Here is a 14,788-nt window from a genome sequence, read left to right on the forward strand (position 1 = left end):
AAGGGGACCAAGAACATCTATTTAAATTTTTTCAAAAGGCGCCCTGACATTATAAATTTGCATAGAAGACTTTCCTTTATCAGATGGCCCTCTCTTTAAAACGCAAACTTTACAAGTCCTACACCAATGTTCGACATCCTGCTTACAGAAAGCACAATAAAAATGTTTCCGGATCTTTTCTAAGGTCTTATTGACACCAAAATGGCCACCTGTGAAAGAATCATGAGCTTCTTCTAAAATTCGCGAAATCATTCCTCGAGGAACTATAGTTTGAAAAACAACGGAACATAAATTTGGAGACTCCCATTTCTTACACAAAATCCCGTCTTTAATCATCAGGGAATCCCATTGGAGCCAATAGTCCTTAGCAGTCGAATCTCTTTGAGCTATTTCTTGACAAAGAGATCGCCTATTCTTCTCTTTTCCACGAATTTCTACAATTGAAGGGTTCTCCAATTGCATTCTTTTCCAGTCCGCAGATTCAATTTCTTTGAAGATTATTTTTCTAACATGTCCCCTTACAATACTTTCTTCCCTCATCTCCACTTTATCACAATATCTGCAGTTTTCTTCCGCACATGGACGCCTAGACAACGCGTCAGCGTTTGCTTGCACCTTTCCTGCTCGGTGCTTGACTACGAAATTAAATTGTTGTAGGCGTTCCATCCAACGTGCTAACTGCCCTTCTAGATTTTCAAAAGACATCAACCAGCGTAACGAAATATGATTCGTTCTAACCGAGAATTCACGTCCATATAAATAGTGATGGAAGGTCTTCAAAGCCTCCACCAAAGCTAACAGCTCTCGACGAGTTACGCAATAGTTTCTTTCAGACTTGCTCAAAACCCGACTATAATAAGCTAAGACCCTCTCCCTACCATCCTGAATCTGAGAAAGTACCGCGCCCAAGCCGTGATTTGAAGCGTCAGTATCAAGAATAAATTCCCCTTTTTCTATTGGGAAAGCTAAAATAGGAGGAGAAATTAAGTTTTGTTTAAGCTTCTCAAAAGCTTCCTGACAACGCCTATCCCACACAAATTTTCTAAGATTCTCAGTTAAAAAAAATAATGGCTTAGCAATAAGAGAAAATTCCTTCACAAATTTCCTATAATAAGAGCAGAGTCCCAAGAAGCTTCGCACTTGCTTCTTATTTTGAGAAATAGGCCACTCTTGAACGGATTTAATTTTTTCCGAATCAGTGGAGATTCCACCCAGCTATTCGCTTGCGCAATTAAATTGAACTGTGCTAAATATTCGCGCAGAGGAACAGTCCCGTCGAACGTGTCGGGCTTTAATTTATAACCGAGCGCCGTCTCAGTCAAACCTCCACACGCGGCGCGCCCCGCACACGCGCCCCCACCCGCGCCTATCTCACGCGTCGCTTCACTCGAAATTTCGCCGCGAAAAACATTATTGGAGGGACTTAGCTGATGTACGGCGAGTTGCTCCTGAAGACGTGCCACCGCAGCATCGCGTTCCTTCAGGCGAGCCTCCAACTCGCTGCGGAAAAGCTGTTGCTCCTGCTGCTCCAGCCGCCGCTCCTGGTGCAGCTTTTGAAGCTCCAAGTAGACAGCTTCGAAAGCACCCGCCTATGCCTCCGTCGCCCCCGCATCCTGCGGATGGATTGCGCCCGCTTCCGTTGTTGCCGACGCCGCGGCCTGCGAACGGGTCCTCGGCGGGGTGTGCGTGGTCATCATCCTGTTCGGGATACTGCGTTCGTTGCCTCGTATCCCGGACGAGCCCCCAAAATGTTACGCTTGTCGAGTAAGCTTGCCGCCGTAACACTATCGCGCACTCCACACTTGCGCACGTATTTTGCGAAACTCGCAAAAGGAAAGAGAACTCAAAAGAACTTAAGAAATGCGTTTATTCTAAGCTCGTAAAACAGAACGCGTGCGGATTCCAAAAATCCGCCAGACAGAAAATCAATAAATCCATAAACAAACTCCCGTTGTCAAGGAGCGCGCTTCACAGCTTTCCCCGTCTTCTCTACTCAGTGTCCAGCACGGGCGTAACATTATTATTATTATTATTATATGTTTTTTGATTATTTGACTTACTGATTGCCCCTTGATTAGACTTGGCCACAGCAGCTACTTCCAATATATCTGTACTTGAAGCTTTTTTTCGATCCTGACGTCGCTCATACTCGGACTTAAGCTTCTGAATTACGTAATCAGGTGTCAAAATTTCAGGTGGACTTGATTCTAAACCTGAAATAAAAGTTTCTCAGGAATCCGGCATTGCTCCAATAATGTGACAGACGAACTCTTCATCTCGTACTTCTCCCCCGGCGCGTTGAATTCGAAAAACTAGATTTTGCATCTGATCTATGTACTCGGCCATGGTTCCGGATGTTCACTTTGATTGTGTAAATTTTCTATGAAGATGATGTCGAGAACTTACGTTAACGGTCGAATATATCTTTTCGAAGACAGTCCACATTTCGTGTGCAGTACGAAGTCCTACGACGTGCTTAAGTTGAGCATCCTCGATTCCTAAACCGATGGTCGACATAGGTTGACAATTTGGAGTTTCCTCTATGGGCATTGCCTTTTCAGTGACTTCCCACAGATCTTCCTTACAGAAAAGAAAGAACAACTTTTGTCGCCAATGATCATAATTCGTCGAATTCAGCAAGCGAAATCCATGCTTGGTAAAACCGCTACGATCGTTTGAAATATTCTCCGTCATATTCAAACACAAATCGGCAAACACAATCGATAAATTAACCGGTTTTACTGCTTTTTAAATATTCGTATTTTCGGTTTCGCGTCCTGGGCCCATAACCTGATGAAATATGCACAAAGCGTCCACACAGTTTAGCTAGAAAATACAAAGAACCATCAGTTTATTTCAAATAAACGTTTTACACACACAGGACGTTAAAGACAGACAGATGAGATGTTACAAACAAAAGACAATTACGAACATAGTTCACGGTTCTATTTTATATACCCGGAATGCGATAAATAAACTTTTGATAGTTAATCGCGGAGAGACGCTAAATACAACTTTTCTAACAGTTTTGCTAGCTAATTTTGACACGGTAATCGGTAGGGTCTCTATTTGAGCAATTTCCAGAACGTCGGGTTTGTCGCAAACCGCGAATTTCTCCGAGGCGATCGGTAAACGCGATATTGCATCCGCGTTTGCATTAGATTTCGAATCTTTGTATTTAATGTCGTACGTAAACGCTTGTAAATATATCGCGTAGTGTTCCATGCGTGTTGTGGTGAGGATCGGCAATTCCTTATTTGGGTTGAAAATTTTACCAGAGGTTTATGATCAGTGTACAAGGTAAAATGTCGTCCGTACAGGTACTGGTAAAATTTTCGTACTCCGAAAATGATCGCGTACTTACGCCTCTTTGTCGATTTGCGAATATTTACGCTGTGTTTTGGAGAGTGTCTGTGACGCGAATTGTATGGGGCGTTCTTGTCTTGTCATCGTAGATGTGTGACAGTACTGCCCCCACTCCGTACTGGGATGCGTCCGTCGCTAATATGATCGGTAATTGCGGGTCAAAATGTACCAAACAGTCGGTCGATTGTATTCTCTCTTTTATTGCACGGAAAGCTTTCTTGCATTCGTCTGTCCACACGAACTCCGTATCGTCGTGTAGCGGCTGATGTAACGGGTACAGCAGCGTACTTAGATTTCTAAAAAACCGCCCGTAGTAATTCACTAGTCCGATAAACGATCGTACCTGAGTTTTGTCTGTCGGTCGTGGGGCGTTTTGTACCGCGTCAATTTTTGCGATGGTTTTGTGGATGCCGGTTTTGTCGATTCTATACCCGCAGTACTCGATTTCGTCCATGAAAAATTGCGACTTCTCTACATTTATGTGCAGATGGTGTTTCGCGAGTCTTGACACTACTTCTCTAAGGTTTTTCAGGTGTATTTCGTCGGTTTCCCCTGTGACTCGAATGTCATCTAGCAACACTGTAACCCCGGAAATCCCCCCATATTTTTTTTATTTCGCGTTGCCAAATCGCGGGGGCGGATGCGACGCCAAACATGAGTCGGTTGCTTCGATACCGATACAGTCCCCGATGTGTGTTCAAGGTTAGTAGGTGGCGGTCGTCGGGATGGATTTCGAGAAATTTTTTCCTCCTGCCGTGGACGCAAACAGTTCGTCGATTGTTGGTAGGGGGTGCTCGTCAATGTGTAGGTTCAGGTTAACTGTTATTTTAAAGTCCCCGCAGATTCTCAAATCCCCATTTTTTTTTTTGAACCGGTACGATGGGCGTGGCCCATTCTGAGGTGTCTACTTTTGTCAAGACTCCCTGTGCTTCTAAATTTCGCAAAGTTTCTTCGATCTTTGGTTTCAGCGCGAAAGGTAGCGCGCCAGGTACTTACCTGGCTTTTCTGAACACGGGCCTCGCATCTTCTTTCAAATATAATCTTGCAGCTATCCCCTCGATTTACCGATGCCTTTTCCGAACGCGGCTGGGAAGTCCGCGACTGAACTTTTAACTACTCCCTCGGTATCGAAGTGATTTATCTGTTCTTTTTCCTCCTCCCAAATATCTAGGTGCAACTGTCGGATTCATTTTCTACCTAAGAAGGGCGCTCGCTCGTTTTCGATCACGTAAATATTGAGTTCAATGTCGCGATTCTAATATACGACCTTAACCAGAGCGAATCCGCGAACTTTTAAAATCGATTTTGAATTTTGCAATACGATACTAATTTCAACGACGTCGGCAGCACGGTAGAACTTGGGAACCACTTTGCGTAATCTTCTTGACTCATGACTGTAACCGTCGCGCCGCTGTCGACCTCGAATTTAATTTCTGAGCGATTTACGCATAGCGTAGTGAAAAATTTTGCTCAATGTTGTGTGTGTTCCGCTTGAAAAGTCTCTGCGACCTCTCCGAGTTCCGCGAACTCGTCCAACGCCACGATCTCATCCACATCCGATTCCTTCGTGAGTTGATTTGTTTGAGCGGCTCGTTTTGCTTTGTTGCAAACTTTTCGAATATGACCCCTAATACTGCAAAAAGAACAAATTTCATCTTTTTTATCACAATTGTGAGCGTAATGACTAGAACTCCCGCACCGATAGCAATTTCCCCGAGTGTTTTTGGGATCGCTCGGCCGTGGAGTTTTGTTTGTTCGCATTTTGCGGCATTTTCGTATATTGTTTGTTTTTTGTTCTTACGTTTAGCGCGTGTACAACCCCGCTGTGATGCAGTTCCGCTGCGTCTCTAGCAGAAAGCTCCATCGCCACAACGATCTCAAAAGCGCGATCCAAATTCAGATCTTTTGATTCTAGTAGTCTATTCTGTATTTTCTCGCTAGACAGACCGAAAACGAATTAATTTCGTAAAGCAGTTTTTAAATATTCCCCGAATTTACAGTGGATCGCTAATTTTTGTAATCCCGTTAGAAAATCTCGAACGCTTTCACCCTCATGTTGTCTTCGTTGATATGGAAGCGGAAATTCTCGGCGATCTTCAGGGGCGCTGGGGCAACCTTATCGCACAGCGTGTCGTAAGCTTCCGGTCCCATGAAATGAAGCAAGTAGTACAGTCGGTGTCGATTCTCAGCCACGTTGAAAATGGTGAAAGCTCCTTCCAATCGCTCCACCCATCGGTCTCATTGGAATTTTGAATTGTCGAACGTTTCGATCGTGAACACGCTCTGTACGGTAGTGGTTGTGGCCCCCGTGGCCGTAGACGGTGTGGTGGTATTTGTTGTCGGCATCGTGACGGTGCGCGAAACGCCTGACTCTCACGTGATCCGGCGTGCGTGATGAATTCGTCCACGTTTACCGCCGGTACGACTCCCCCTTTTTCTACTTGGACTCGTCCGAAACTTTGTACTTGTCTTCCCTTAATTCCGAGGAAATGGACTCGTCCGACTCTCCGAGGCGTCAAAAATGAATGCGAATAAAGATATTTTACGATTCATCTCACCCTCCGCGGGTTTCTCCGTCTTGTATCGGTGCCGTCCTCTCGATCCGTCGCTACTCCACGCCGAATTTCGTAGGATTTTGTCTACTGACACACCTGTTGCCGCTGGTGAACGCCGGCCTCCATGCCACGTGTCGTTCCCTTGCTTGTGCGTGACTTCGTCTCGAATCCTCGTCGCCAATTTGTTATGTCCGAACGGGGAGATGGATGCGGGAAAAGAGAGACACTCGATGCACACTTTTCCACACAGTACTATTTATTTCGTGGTATGACGATTAGACACTTCGTTTCGTCGAGTGTGTGCCTCGCACGGCAGCCGGGGGAGAAGTGTCGCTTCGCGGAGCAAACGATAAGAGGTCGGTAATATTTCGTTCGCGGTTACCGCCGCTACAGAACTTAATAAACTGAGCGCCAATTATTTATTGGACTTGAAACACAGCTATCGTTGGAACATTAATATTTTTCGCAATAATATTTTTACAGTTTTTTAAATAATTAAATCGTGTAGATTTAATTCTGGGGAGGGAAGGGTATTAATGTTCCAACGATAGCTGTGTTTCAAGTCGGACAAATAATCAGTTTATTAAGTTGGAATATATGTATATACGTATATACATTTTAATTCGTTACTTCTGTAACTTTTAATTCTTTATTTGGGCACCACGTACCGCGTTTGACTCGTATCGCCGTCTATTAATTTATTGACATTTTCACGGGTCTAATGATATATTTATATTCAAGAAATTATATTTTTTACATTTTTTGGAAATTTTATTGTTATTTTAAAATTAAAATTATTTATATATTTTTTTAAATTTTATTTTAATTTAATTTTTTTATGTGGGGGCTTTTTGCCCTCCACACACCCCCCCCTCCCAGGCTTTACCCTTGGACCCCACCGAGGGCTTTACTCCTGGCCCCCACCAGGGCTTTGTCTCTGGACCCCACATCACTCTCTTTTTCTTTTTTTATTTAACTACACGCGCGTATAAACTGTATGAATGGAACATCAAACGCATACACTCTACAGGCATTCAAAAGTCGAACATTTCCGTAAAGAGGTGTTGTGAAAAATATCGTGTGCACCTCGAGTCGAAAGCTTTTTCAGACTCGTGCGATTTGCCGCCCGAGCCAAAGGCTCGGGCAACAAACTTCATATTCGTCTGAAAAACGCTACTTTCGCCCCTTAGTGCACAATATACTATTCTTAAAGACAACCGTTACTTACTAAAAGAAAAAAAGTAAATTGAGTAATCGCTTTTTTAAACAGTAGAATTGATATCTTTCTGTGTATGCATGTATGTACACACGTATGTACATACGTAAGCACAAACAATTTTTCTATGCTGTTAGAAAATTTTATTTTTATTTAAAAAAGGCGAGAAACTATCATCGCTCAGAACGGGGGTCCAGCGTTACGCGCCGCTCGTGCGTAGCAGAGAGAAACCTGAGAGCGGCCACCGGGATTATTCCGTTCCAGCGGACGTATACTGACGCGTGCCTGAGAAAGTGGACGTCAACTACGTCGTTACGCTCGGTAACGGTACACACATGGTTCGTGTCCGTGCTATGGTTCGTGTCCGAACTACTCAGATGGAGGGGATATGCAATGCTGGTCGCGCAAGCTCCTCTTCTGTCCGTGTACGCTCGGCAATCGGCAAGCTTCGAGCGGGGAGAGAAGGACAGACATACGATATGCTGTCTTCTTCTCTCTTGAGCTGTGACGTTGCCGGCGCGGCGTTGCCGTTAGCACGCGCCGGCTATACCACAGTAGATAAAACAGTGACAGATCTACCCCGGGAGCTCCGAGGGGGGAGCGGGGCGGGGGGAAGGACTCGAGGGCGAGGGGTCTGCCGGGGGGGGACGACTCGTTAGTGAGGGGAAAGGGGGAGAGGGGGAAGACGACTCGTTGGTGAGGGGGAGCGGGGGGGGGGGTCGGCGAGCGTGTCAAGACATGTTTATTAAAAATTAATAAACATATCGTATTGACAAGGGGCACCGCCAAGGGGGGGGTGTCGTCACTTTATCGGCGCGGGGGTATTACAAAGGCGCCGTTCGGCTGCTGGAATTTCATCGGTGAGATCATTGCGGAGTCCTCTTCATGTTTTTTTTTTTCTAGGAAGAGCCGCTGTCTCTCTCGCTCCCATCCCCCCCGTTCACGTTATCTCTTTTTCGCGCGCGGTCTCTCTCTCGCTCTTACATTATTAATTTTTAGGTAAAAAAAAAACACACCTTAATCTCGACGAGGGAGGGCTCCATGGCCGCGGCCCACCGACATCCGTCTGAATGCTGCCGATAGTGCCTCCCGTGGATTTTGGCGGCCAGGGCGGTTGACGGGAGGAGGAGGAGAACCCGCGATGTGCACAATTCGAACCACGTCGAACACCAGCTCGTCCGCCAATCTCTCGTCCTCTGGCGTTGGGCGATACACGAGACCCTGCGCGAGGGAATCGGCGTAAGATTGCGCCCGCCCGCGTCCGAGAGCCGGGAGGACGAGAGCGTTCCTCAGCGCTCGCCCGCGTGAAATCACGGGTGGCGTGCCCACTTGAGCTGTTGGGAGCAAGGGCGCGGGTGGCTGACGCGGGGGAGCAGCGGACCTCTCCTCTCGAATGTCACTTATTTGTGTCCGCCCGCGTCCGACAGCCGGGAGGCCGAGAGCGTTCCTCAGCGCTCGCCCGCGTGAAATCCCGGGTGGCGTGCCCACCTGAGCTGTTGGGAGCCGGGGCGCGGGTGGCTGACGCGGGGGAGCAGCGGACCTCTCTTCTTCACTATCACTATCACTATCACTACTGTCCTCTAAATTGTCAATATCGATATCGGAATTAAAAAATTCCCCGATACTAACGTTTAACACACGCCGCCCGCGGGGGAAAAGCCGGCCGCGTCCAACACCGACCGTCCGCGGGATACGCGGGAAACGCGGGAGACGCGGGAGAGCAGCGGGCCTCTCCTCCTGATCACCAGCACCAACAAAGTCCTCGAAATCAAAATCGTTAGGATCGTTTAAAATTTCACTGATTTTTACGTATTTCGCGTTATACGGAGGAAGATCGTATGGAGGCATTACAAAAAATAATTTTAAAAATCACAAAAAATGCGGACTCGTCGCGCACTGCTCTGCGACTGCAGTCAGAATGCCACTTTTTTTCCGTCGTGAGTAGTGATGTCAATAAGAGTTCTAGGCGAGGATCTCAGGGGGGATAGTATTATAAACAGATGTCATTTCACACTACAAAAGCGAGCGTCGCCGGAGCATGGCTTCATAGTTTACGATAGGACGGCTCGAGTGTTTCGAGTCGAACGTCGCATATACTGCTCGAATGATAATGCGTGTGAAGAAATTAAGTCATGATTTATATTTTAAAAAATACATTTTTTTATTCTTCTTCTTTTACATATTTTTTGTTTTTACGTACTACGGTAGCGCACTAAAAAATAAAGAGAAACAATGAAAAACGCCGGAAAAAAAAGTTGGCCTGGGAGTCTCTCGGAGACCCCCGCTGTGCATGTATACCGCCGCAATGTCCTTTTCAGACATGTCTTTTAGGGCAATTTATTGAGGTTTTTTTGGTGAACATGTGGGTCACAGGTTCATTGGATCACGTTTTTTGCGGCGCCATTCGATTATGACGTTGCGCGTTATTTCTTTTTTTCCTTCTTTTTTTCGTCTTCCTCTCGAAAAAGGACCGTCTTCTCGTTCGCGTTCTCTCTCGCGCGCAGTCTCTCTCGAAAAGGACCATCCTCTCGTTTGCGTTCTCTCTCGCGCGCGTTCTCTCTCGCTCCCGTCCCACGTTCGCGTTGTCTCTCGCGCGCAGTCTCTCTCGAAAAGGACCGTCCTCTCGTTTGCGTTCTCTCTCGCGCGCTCGCTCCCGGCCCCCCGTTCGCGCGTTTCTTTTCATTATAATAAATAATTGAGAGAAGGAAAGATAATTTTAGATACAGTGATATGCATTTTAATATATATATACATTTATTTCTCATGTAATGCATCATGTACAATATTATCTGCAGCATACGCCAACAGTTCACAATCAATAATTGAATTCTTATCATAAAATTCACGCAAGATTCTAACTGCATTACATTTATCGGTGATACAATTTTGACGTAAAATGATTACAAATTGTTTAAATTTTTCACTTACGCCATGAACATTTTGGCACAGTTGAAAATACACATTCTCGACGCAATGTTCTAGTTCGAACAAGAAGAGTACGGTTGACGGTTTCATGTACAAGCTGGTGTCGCACGAGGCCAATTTTACAATATCTGCGTCGCGTATTTTAACGAGTTCCAGATCTCGAAACGCTAGCGATGATGGTCCTGCATGCGATGGTGACTGCACGAGTTGCTGAATATCCGCACGTCTTTCGATGAACGTCACCCACGTTGCATGAGGCAGAATTATCCGATTGCCTCGGTTATCGCCAATATGTATATCCACAGAGGACATAGGTCCCACGTTGATCCCAATATCCAAATATTTATAAGCTGTTGCTGTCAATGCGTATCGTCTGCCTAGTATACGAACCGCGCGACGCTCCAACGAAATGCTATAGAAAAAAATAATGAGATTACTTTCAAAATAATACAATTCGCAAAAAAGATATAAAAAAATATAAAGCTCTATAAATTATACAAAACTTACTTGTTTTCACACGTTGGAGTTTCAACATCGGGAATCGGCACGTAATAATTCATACGTCTACTGCCACTGCTGTTACCGCCGTTGCTTCCTTCAGCGGAATACATTCTTTCTCTCGGTTATGAGAAGTGAACACCGTTCGCACAAGCAGTCGATACGAGACTAGTCGTATAAAATTAATCGAATATACGCGGCAACTTACAAAACTATGATGAAGGAGGGGAAGATTAATGTTTCTGGAACGCCCAATTAGCGCTCTGAATTTTAGGAGAGGGGATTAAGGTAAGATGTTTTTTTCTTTATTAAGACGTATATCCCCCCTCCCCCTCCACATGACATCAACCGCGAAACATGTTCAAACATGTTCGTCTAAAACTGATACCCCCTTCGAAGCTATCGAGTTAGAATTCGTCACGATACCTACTTATTCTTTAATTTTTGTACACTATCGACTAATGGGGGAAAGGAAATAAAACATTGTAAAATTTACACATACATATAAAATTTATTTTTTAAAAAGATGACAATTCTTTCTGGCGTTTCGACCACCAGTTAAATATTTTTAATACATTTTGCAACGCGCAATTCTTAACGTGTTTTCCACATCGCATAGTATTGGTAGCATCTAGAATATTTAAAGATTCGATATCTTCGTAATCCGCATCCAGAGTCTCGATGTTTAGGTTTCTCGCTTTATTCTCAAGCAGATCCACCAGCCATTCTCGTTTCTGGCATCCCTTGACGTACACGAGAGTCGGCATCTTGTCGTCATCGTCGTCGTCGTCGTCATCGTTGTCGTCCTTTTCCTCACCGAGCACGGCCGATGTAATTAAACGCTTCACCTTGCTGTACGGCACGTTTCCGTCTTCCCATCGTAATCCATGGTGATTGCGAATCAACCAGGAAGCGCACGATTTGTCGGATTTTGTGAGGAGATTCCACGGCATGGGGCATGTAAAGATGTAATGCGCCAGAACGGCCCCGTTTTTCAGCACCGCCGCCTCCTTTACGACAAATTTCATCCCGACGACGAAACCTTGCAGGTCGACGAACGTTGGTGCGGACATGAAGAGATATCTCTCTTTCTTCGATGCGTGAATCGAGAGGAATGACGCGCGTTTCGCGACACTCTGATTTTTATATCCTGCTCCCCTTTTTCCCCTCGCATAAATTTGTATCGGAGGTTAAAGAGAGACAAAATTTTCGTCGACGTTGCCGCGAACACTCAGACTATTTTGCGCACTACGTTGGTCAACGGATTGTACTCGATCACGCGATCGTGTATGATGAGACAGTACGCGGAGGTATTCGGCGGTACGTTCTCCATGCAATCGAATTCTAGTCTGACATCCACGGTGGCGTTTTTGACGGATTCGTTTTGTCGAGAGCAATCGATGATCACGAACGGGCCGTTACGTAGAAAAGTCGAAACGGTGAGACTCGGCTCGAGATATTCGTATCCGTAATAGCCCTTGCAGAAACGCGCGTACATATCGTACAGAATCGCCCATCTGTGTTTACCAAAGTCCAAATTCAAATCGTCGTACGGATAGACTTCCGAGTTTAGGTAGAGTTTCACGTTGGTCAATTTGCAGTCGTCGAATCGGCTCGTGTCCGCGGACATGACGTTCTTCCGACCCGTTTGCAGAGCGAAGACGACGTATCGCGGTTTCTCGAGCTGAGTCGCGGTTTTAATGGCCCACGAGTGCTTGGTCGTGTTCTGCAACAGGGGATACTCGTACAGATCCCACGAACGGAAACCCATACTTAGATATCGTCCGTTTTCCAAGGTGCGCAGCATCGACAGCTTGTTGACCTCGCTCAATACCACGTGAGGCATTCGCCACTGTATCTTGACTAGTTTGACAGTAGGCTCCAACGCGAGACTTCCCATCAGACAATTGTTGTCGGTGCGCGATCGTATCAAGATTAATTCGTGACGAGCGTTGATCACCACGCGTTTGTAATCCTCGCAAAATCCCAGTAACAGGTTGAGCGGTACGCAGAAATTGAAGTATCCGTTCGCGTTATTATGCGGTTCCCAGCCCGCGTTTCGCAGGATCACGCTTCTGTCGGACGATACCGTTACGTAGTTCTTGAGCGTGCTGGTTATTCCTACGTTTCTGCAATGATCAATCTCCACACCGTCGAGCTCGTATCGAATTTCATCGAACATGAACGCGACGCAATTATTCCCCAATACCACGTCATCGGCTTGGCCGGCTGCTCTGGTCACCGTCAATGTTCCTTCGACGTAGAGAAAACTTTCGCACGGCAACGTATACAGATCCTGCTGTTGTATGGGTATTCGTATCTCGTCGCTATACTCGAACGTTGTGTTGGCGTACGGGTTGTACGTGTGAGTCTCGATCTTGACGATGCGATCGTCAAAGACCGGCTCGCCTCCGATGTTAAGAATTTCAGTCATCGTTCAGATGTTTCGTACCGCGAATCCCAGAGATTGTAAAAATTTAACGTTCGATGCGTTGAGCTTCTTTCTCGTCTCTGTTTTCGTCTCAGTTTTAACGCTACCGAATGTCGATTTGATGATATCGTCGATCGTCGCAGTCGTAAAGATATTCTTATTTGTCGCGTGCTCCGAGTCGTTCAACACGAGCATGTCACACGTCGCGCGTTATCGCTGTAGCCGTCGTACGTGCAATCTGACGGTGATCTCTTCTCCTCGAAAATCGAGCAATCGTCCGTCTTGATCCGTGACGCGTATCGTTAGATCCGTAACGCTTCGCGCGATGATCGGCAGATAAATGATCTGCGCCGGCGTTTCCGATATCTTATATCCCGGTGGTACGCTCGGTGAAAATTCGTGTATCGTGTGAACACGTTTGCCGTTGCTGTACGCACCCGCGGTTACGTTACACTCCACGCGGATAATGTTTACGTTGATAATATTAATCGACGCGTCCGACTCGTGCCACTGTCTCGGCTGCAATATACGCTTCGACGAGAATCCCAGCAGCGATCCAACGTTGTTCGGTTTGTTAAAGTTCACTCTGAAAGCGCACTTGATCTCGCTCTTCATCGTATTGTAATTTGCGCGGAGCACTATCGGGTATTCCGCGGCCTCGTCTTCGTAGCCGTTCGCGCGAGCGGTCGCCTCTCGCGCGATATTCGCGACCGACGTACGATCATCGTTGGAACGATTTACGCGTCGCGGGCGTTTTCGTGAAATTTCGCGTTTCAAAAACTCATTTATGGCTCGTATCTCGTACGATCCCTCGGGAATCGTAATTTCCGTGTCATCCTCGTCGAAATAAAATTTATTGTTCGAAGAATTCACGTTCGGAATCGTGTGATAAGTCTCAAAGCACGTTAGACCGAGTTCGTAGTCACCGTCGCTCAGATCCACGGCGGGAAAATAGTGCTCCGCGAGGATGCTGCTCTTCCCGGTCAGCGTGAACGTTATAGACATGTCGGCGGAAACCGTTAACGAATACTGAGTCACCACGGCGCACCGTCGGGCTTTAAATTTGCGTCGATCGTCCGGAGAAATCGCAGGCACAATTGTCCACAAATGTTCTGATCGTATCGCTGATAAGACGTGCAATTGTACTCGATCTTCGTCACGCTCGGCCCGAAATATCGCACCAATTCTTTCGGTGGTCGAAGATTGCCGAAGCTGTCGAAATATACGACTCGATCTTCCCTCTTCGCGTACGCTACCCAATGAGTACCGGGACCCGCTGCGTCGTCCAAATTCACGATACCGCTCTCGTTTCGACGTACACCGCCGATCGGTAACGAATCACGCATGAAGACACCTCTGAAGAACGGTACGCGCATACGCCTTGCCAATCGATTCAATTGTACGTTAGTCGTAATACCCGCGGGCATATTTAACGTCTTTTTGACGTTTTTTTTTTTATTTTCGACGCTACTCCTCGCCCGCGTTTGTGCGGGCCGAGATACAACCCTCGTCCGTATTTGTACGGAGCGAGATAAAGTCCGCGACCTTCCGCGGCGCGATTGTGACGTTGCATCTCTTCCAGCTGACGCCGCGCGGCTTTGTTATCGTTCACGGCCTTTACGACTCCCGCCGCTCCGCCGGCCAGAGAGCCGAGAACTCCCAACAACGGTAGAATCGGCAATACGCCGCCTCGTTTCGCTGTCGGAAGTATCCGTTTTTTCGTTAGATTTTTTTTCTTCGCAGTTTTCGATTTTTTCGTTTTCAAACCCATTCCGAGCTTCGTCTTAGCCTTCATGG

The 14,788-nt window shown here is 46.4% G+C and overlaps 2 protein-coding genes across 2 annotated transcripts; both read right to left on the reverse strand.

The window, feature by feature from the left end:
• Nucleotides 1–9,880: 9,880 nt before the first annotated feature.
• LOC143894858 (uncharacterized) lies at nt 9,881–11,633 on the reverse strand. Its single transcript, XM_077401502.1, has 2 exons — nt 10,570–11,633; nt 9,881–10,474 (listed from the first exon to the last, which is right to left on the reverse strand). The coding sequence occupies exon 1, from the start codon at nt 11,631–11,633 to the stop codon at nt 11,079–11,081; it is 555 nt and encodes a 184-aa protein (XP_077257628.1). The 3' UTR covers nt 9,881–10,474; nt 10,570–11,078.
• A 158-nt stretch (nt 11,634–11,791) lies between these two features.
• LOC143894863 (uncharacterized) lies at nt 11,792–12,994 on the reverse strand. Its single transcript, XM_077401509.1, has 2 exons — nt 12,555–12,994; nt 11,792–12,452 (listed from the first exon to the last, which is right to left on the reverse strand). Exons 1-2 carry the CDS (start codon nt 12,992–12,994, stop codon nt 11,792–11,794), a joined length of 1,101 nt encoding a protein of 366 aa, XP_077257635.1.
• Nucleotides 12,995–14,788: the final 1,794 nt, after the last annotated feature.

This window comes from Temnothorax americanus, unplaced genomic scaffold (assembly GCF_048541705.1).
Source record: "Temnothorax americanus isolate GAGA-0224 unplaced genomic scaffold, ASM4854170v1 Scaffold145, whole genome shotgun sequence".
NCBI lineage: Eukaryota > Metazoa > Arthropoda > Insecta > Hymenoptera > Formicidae > Temnothorax > Temnothorax americanus.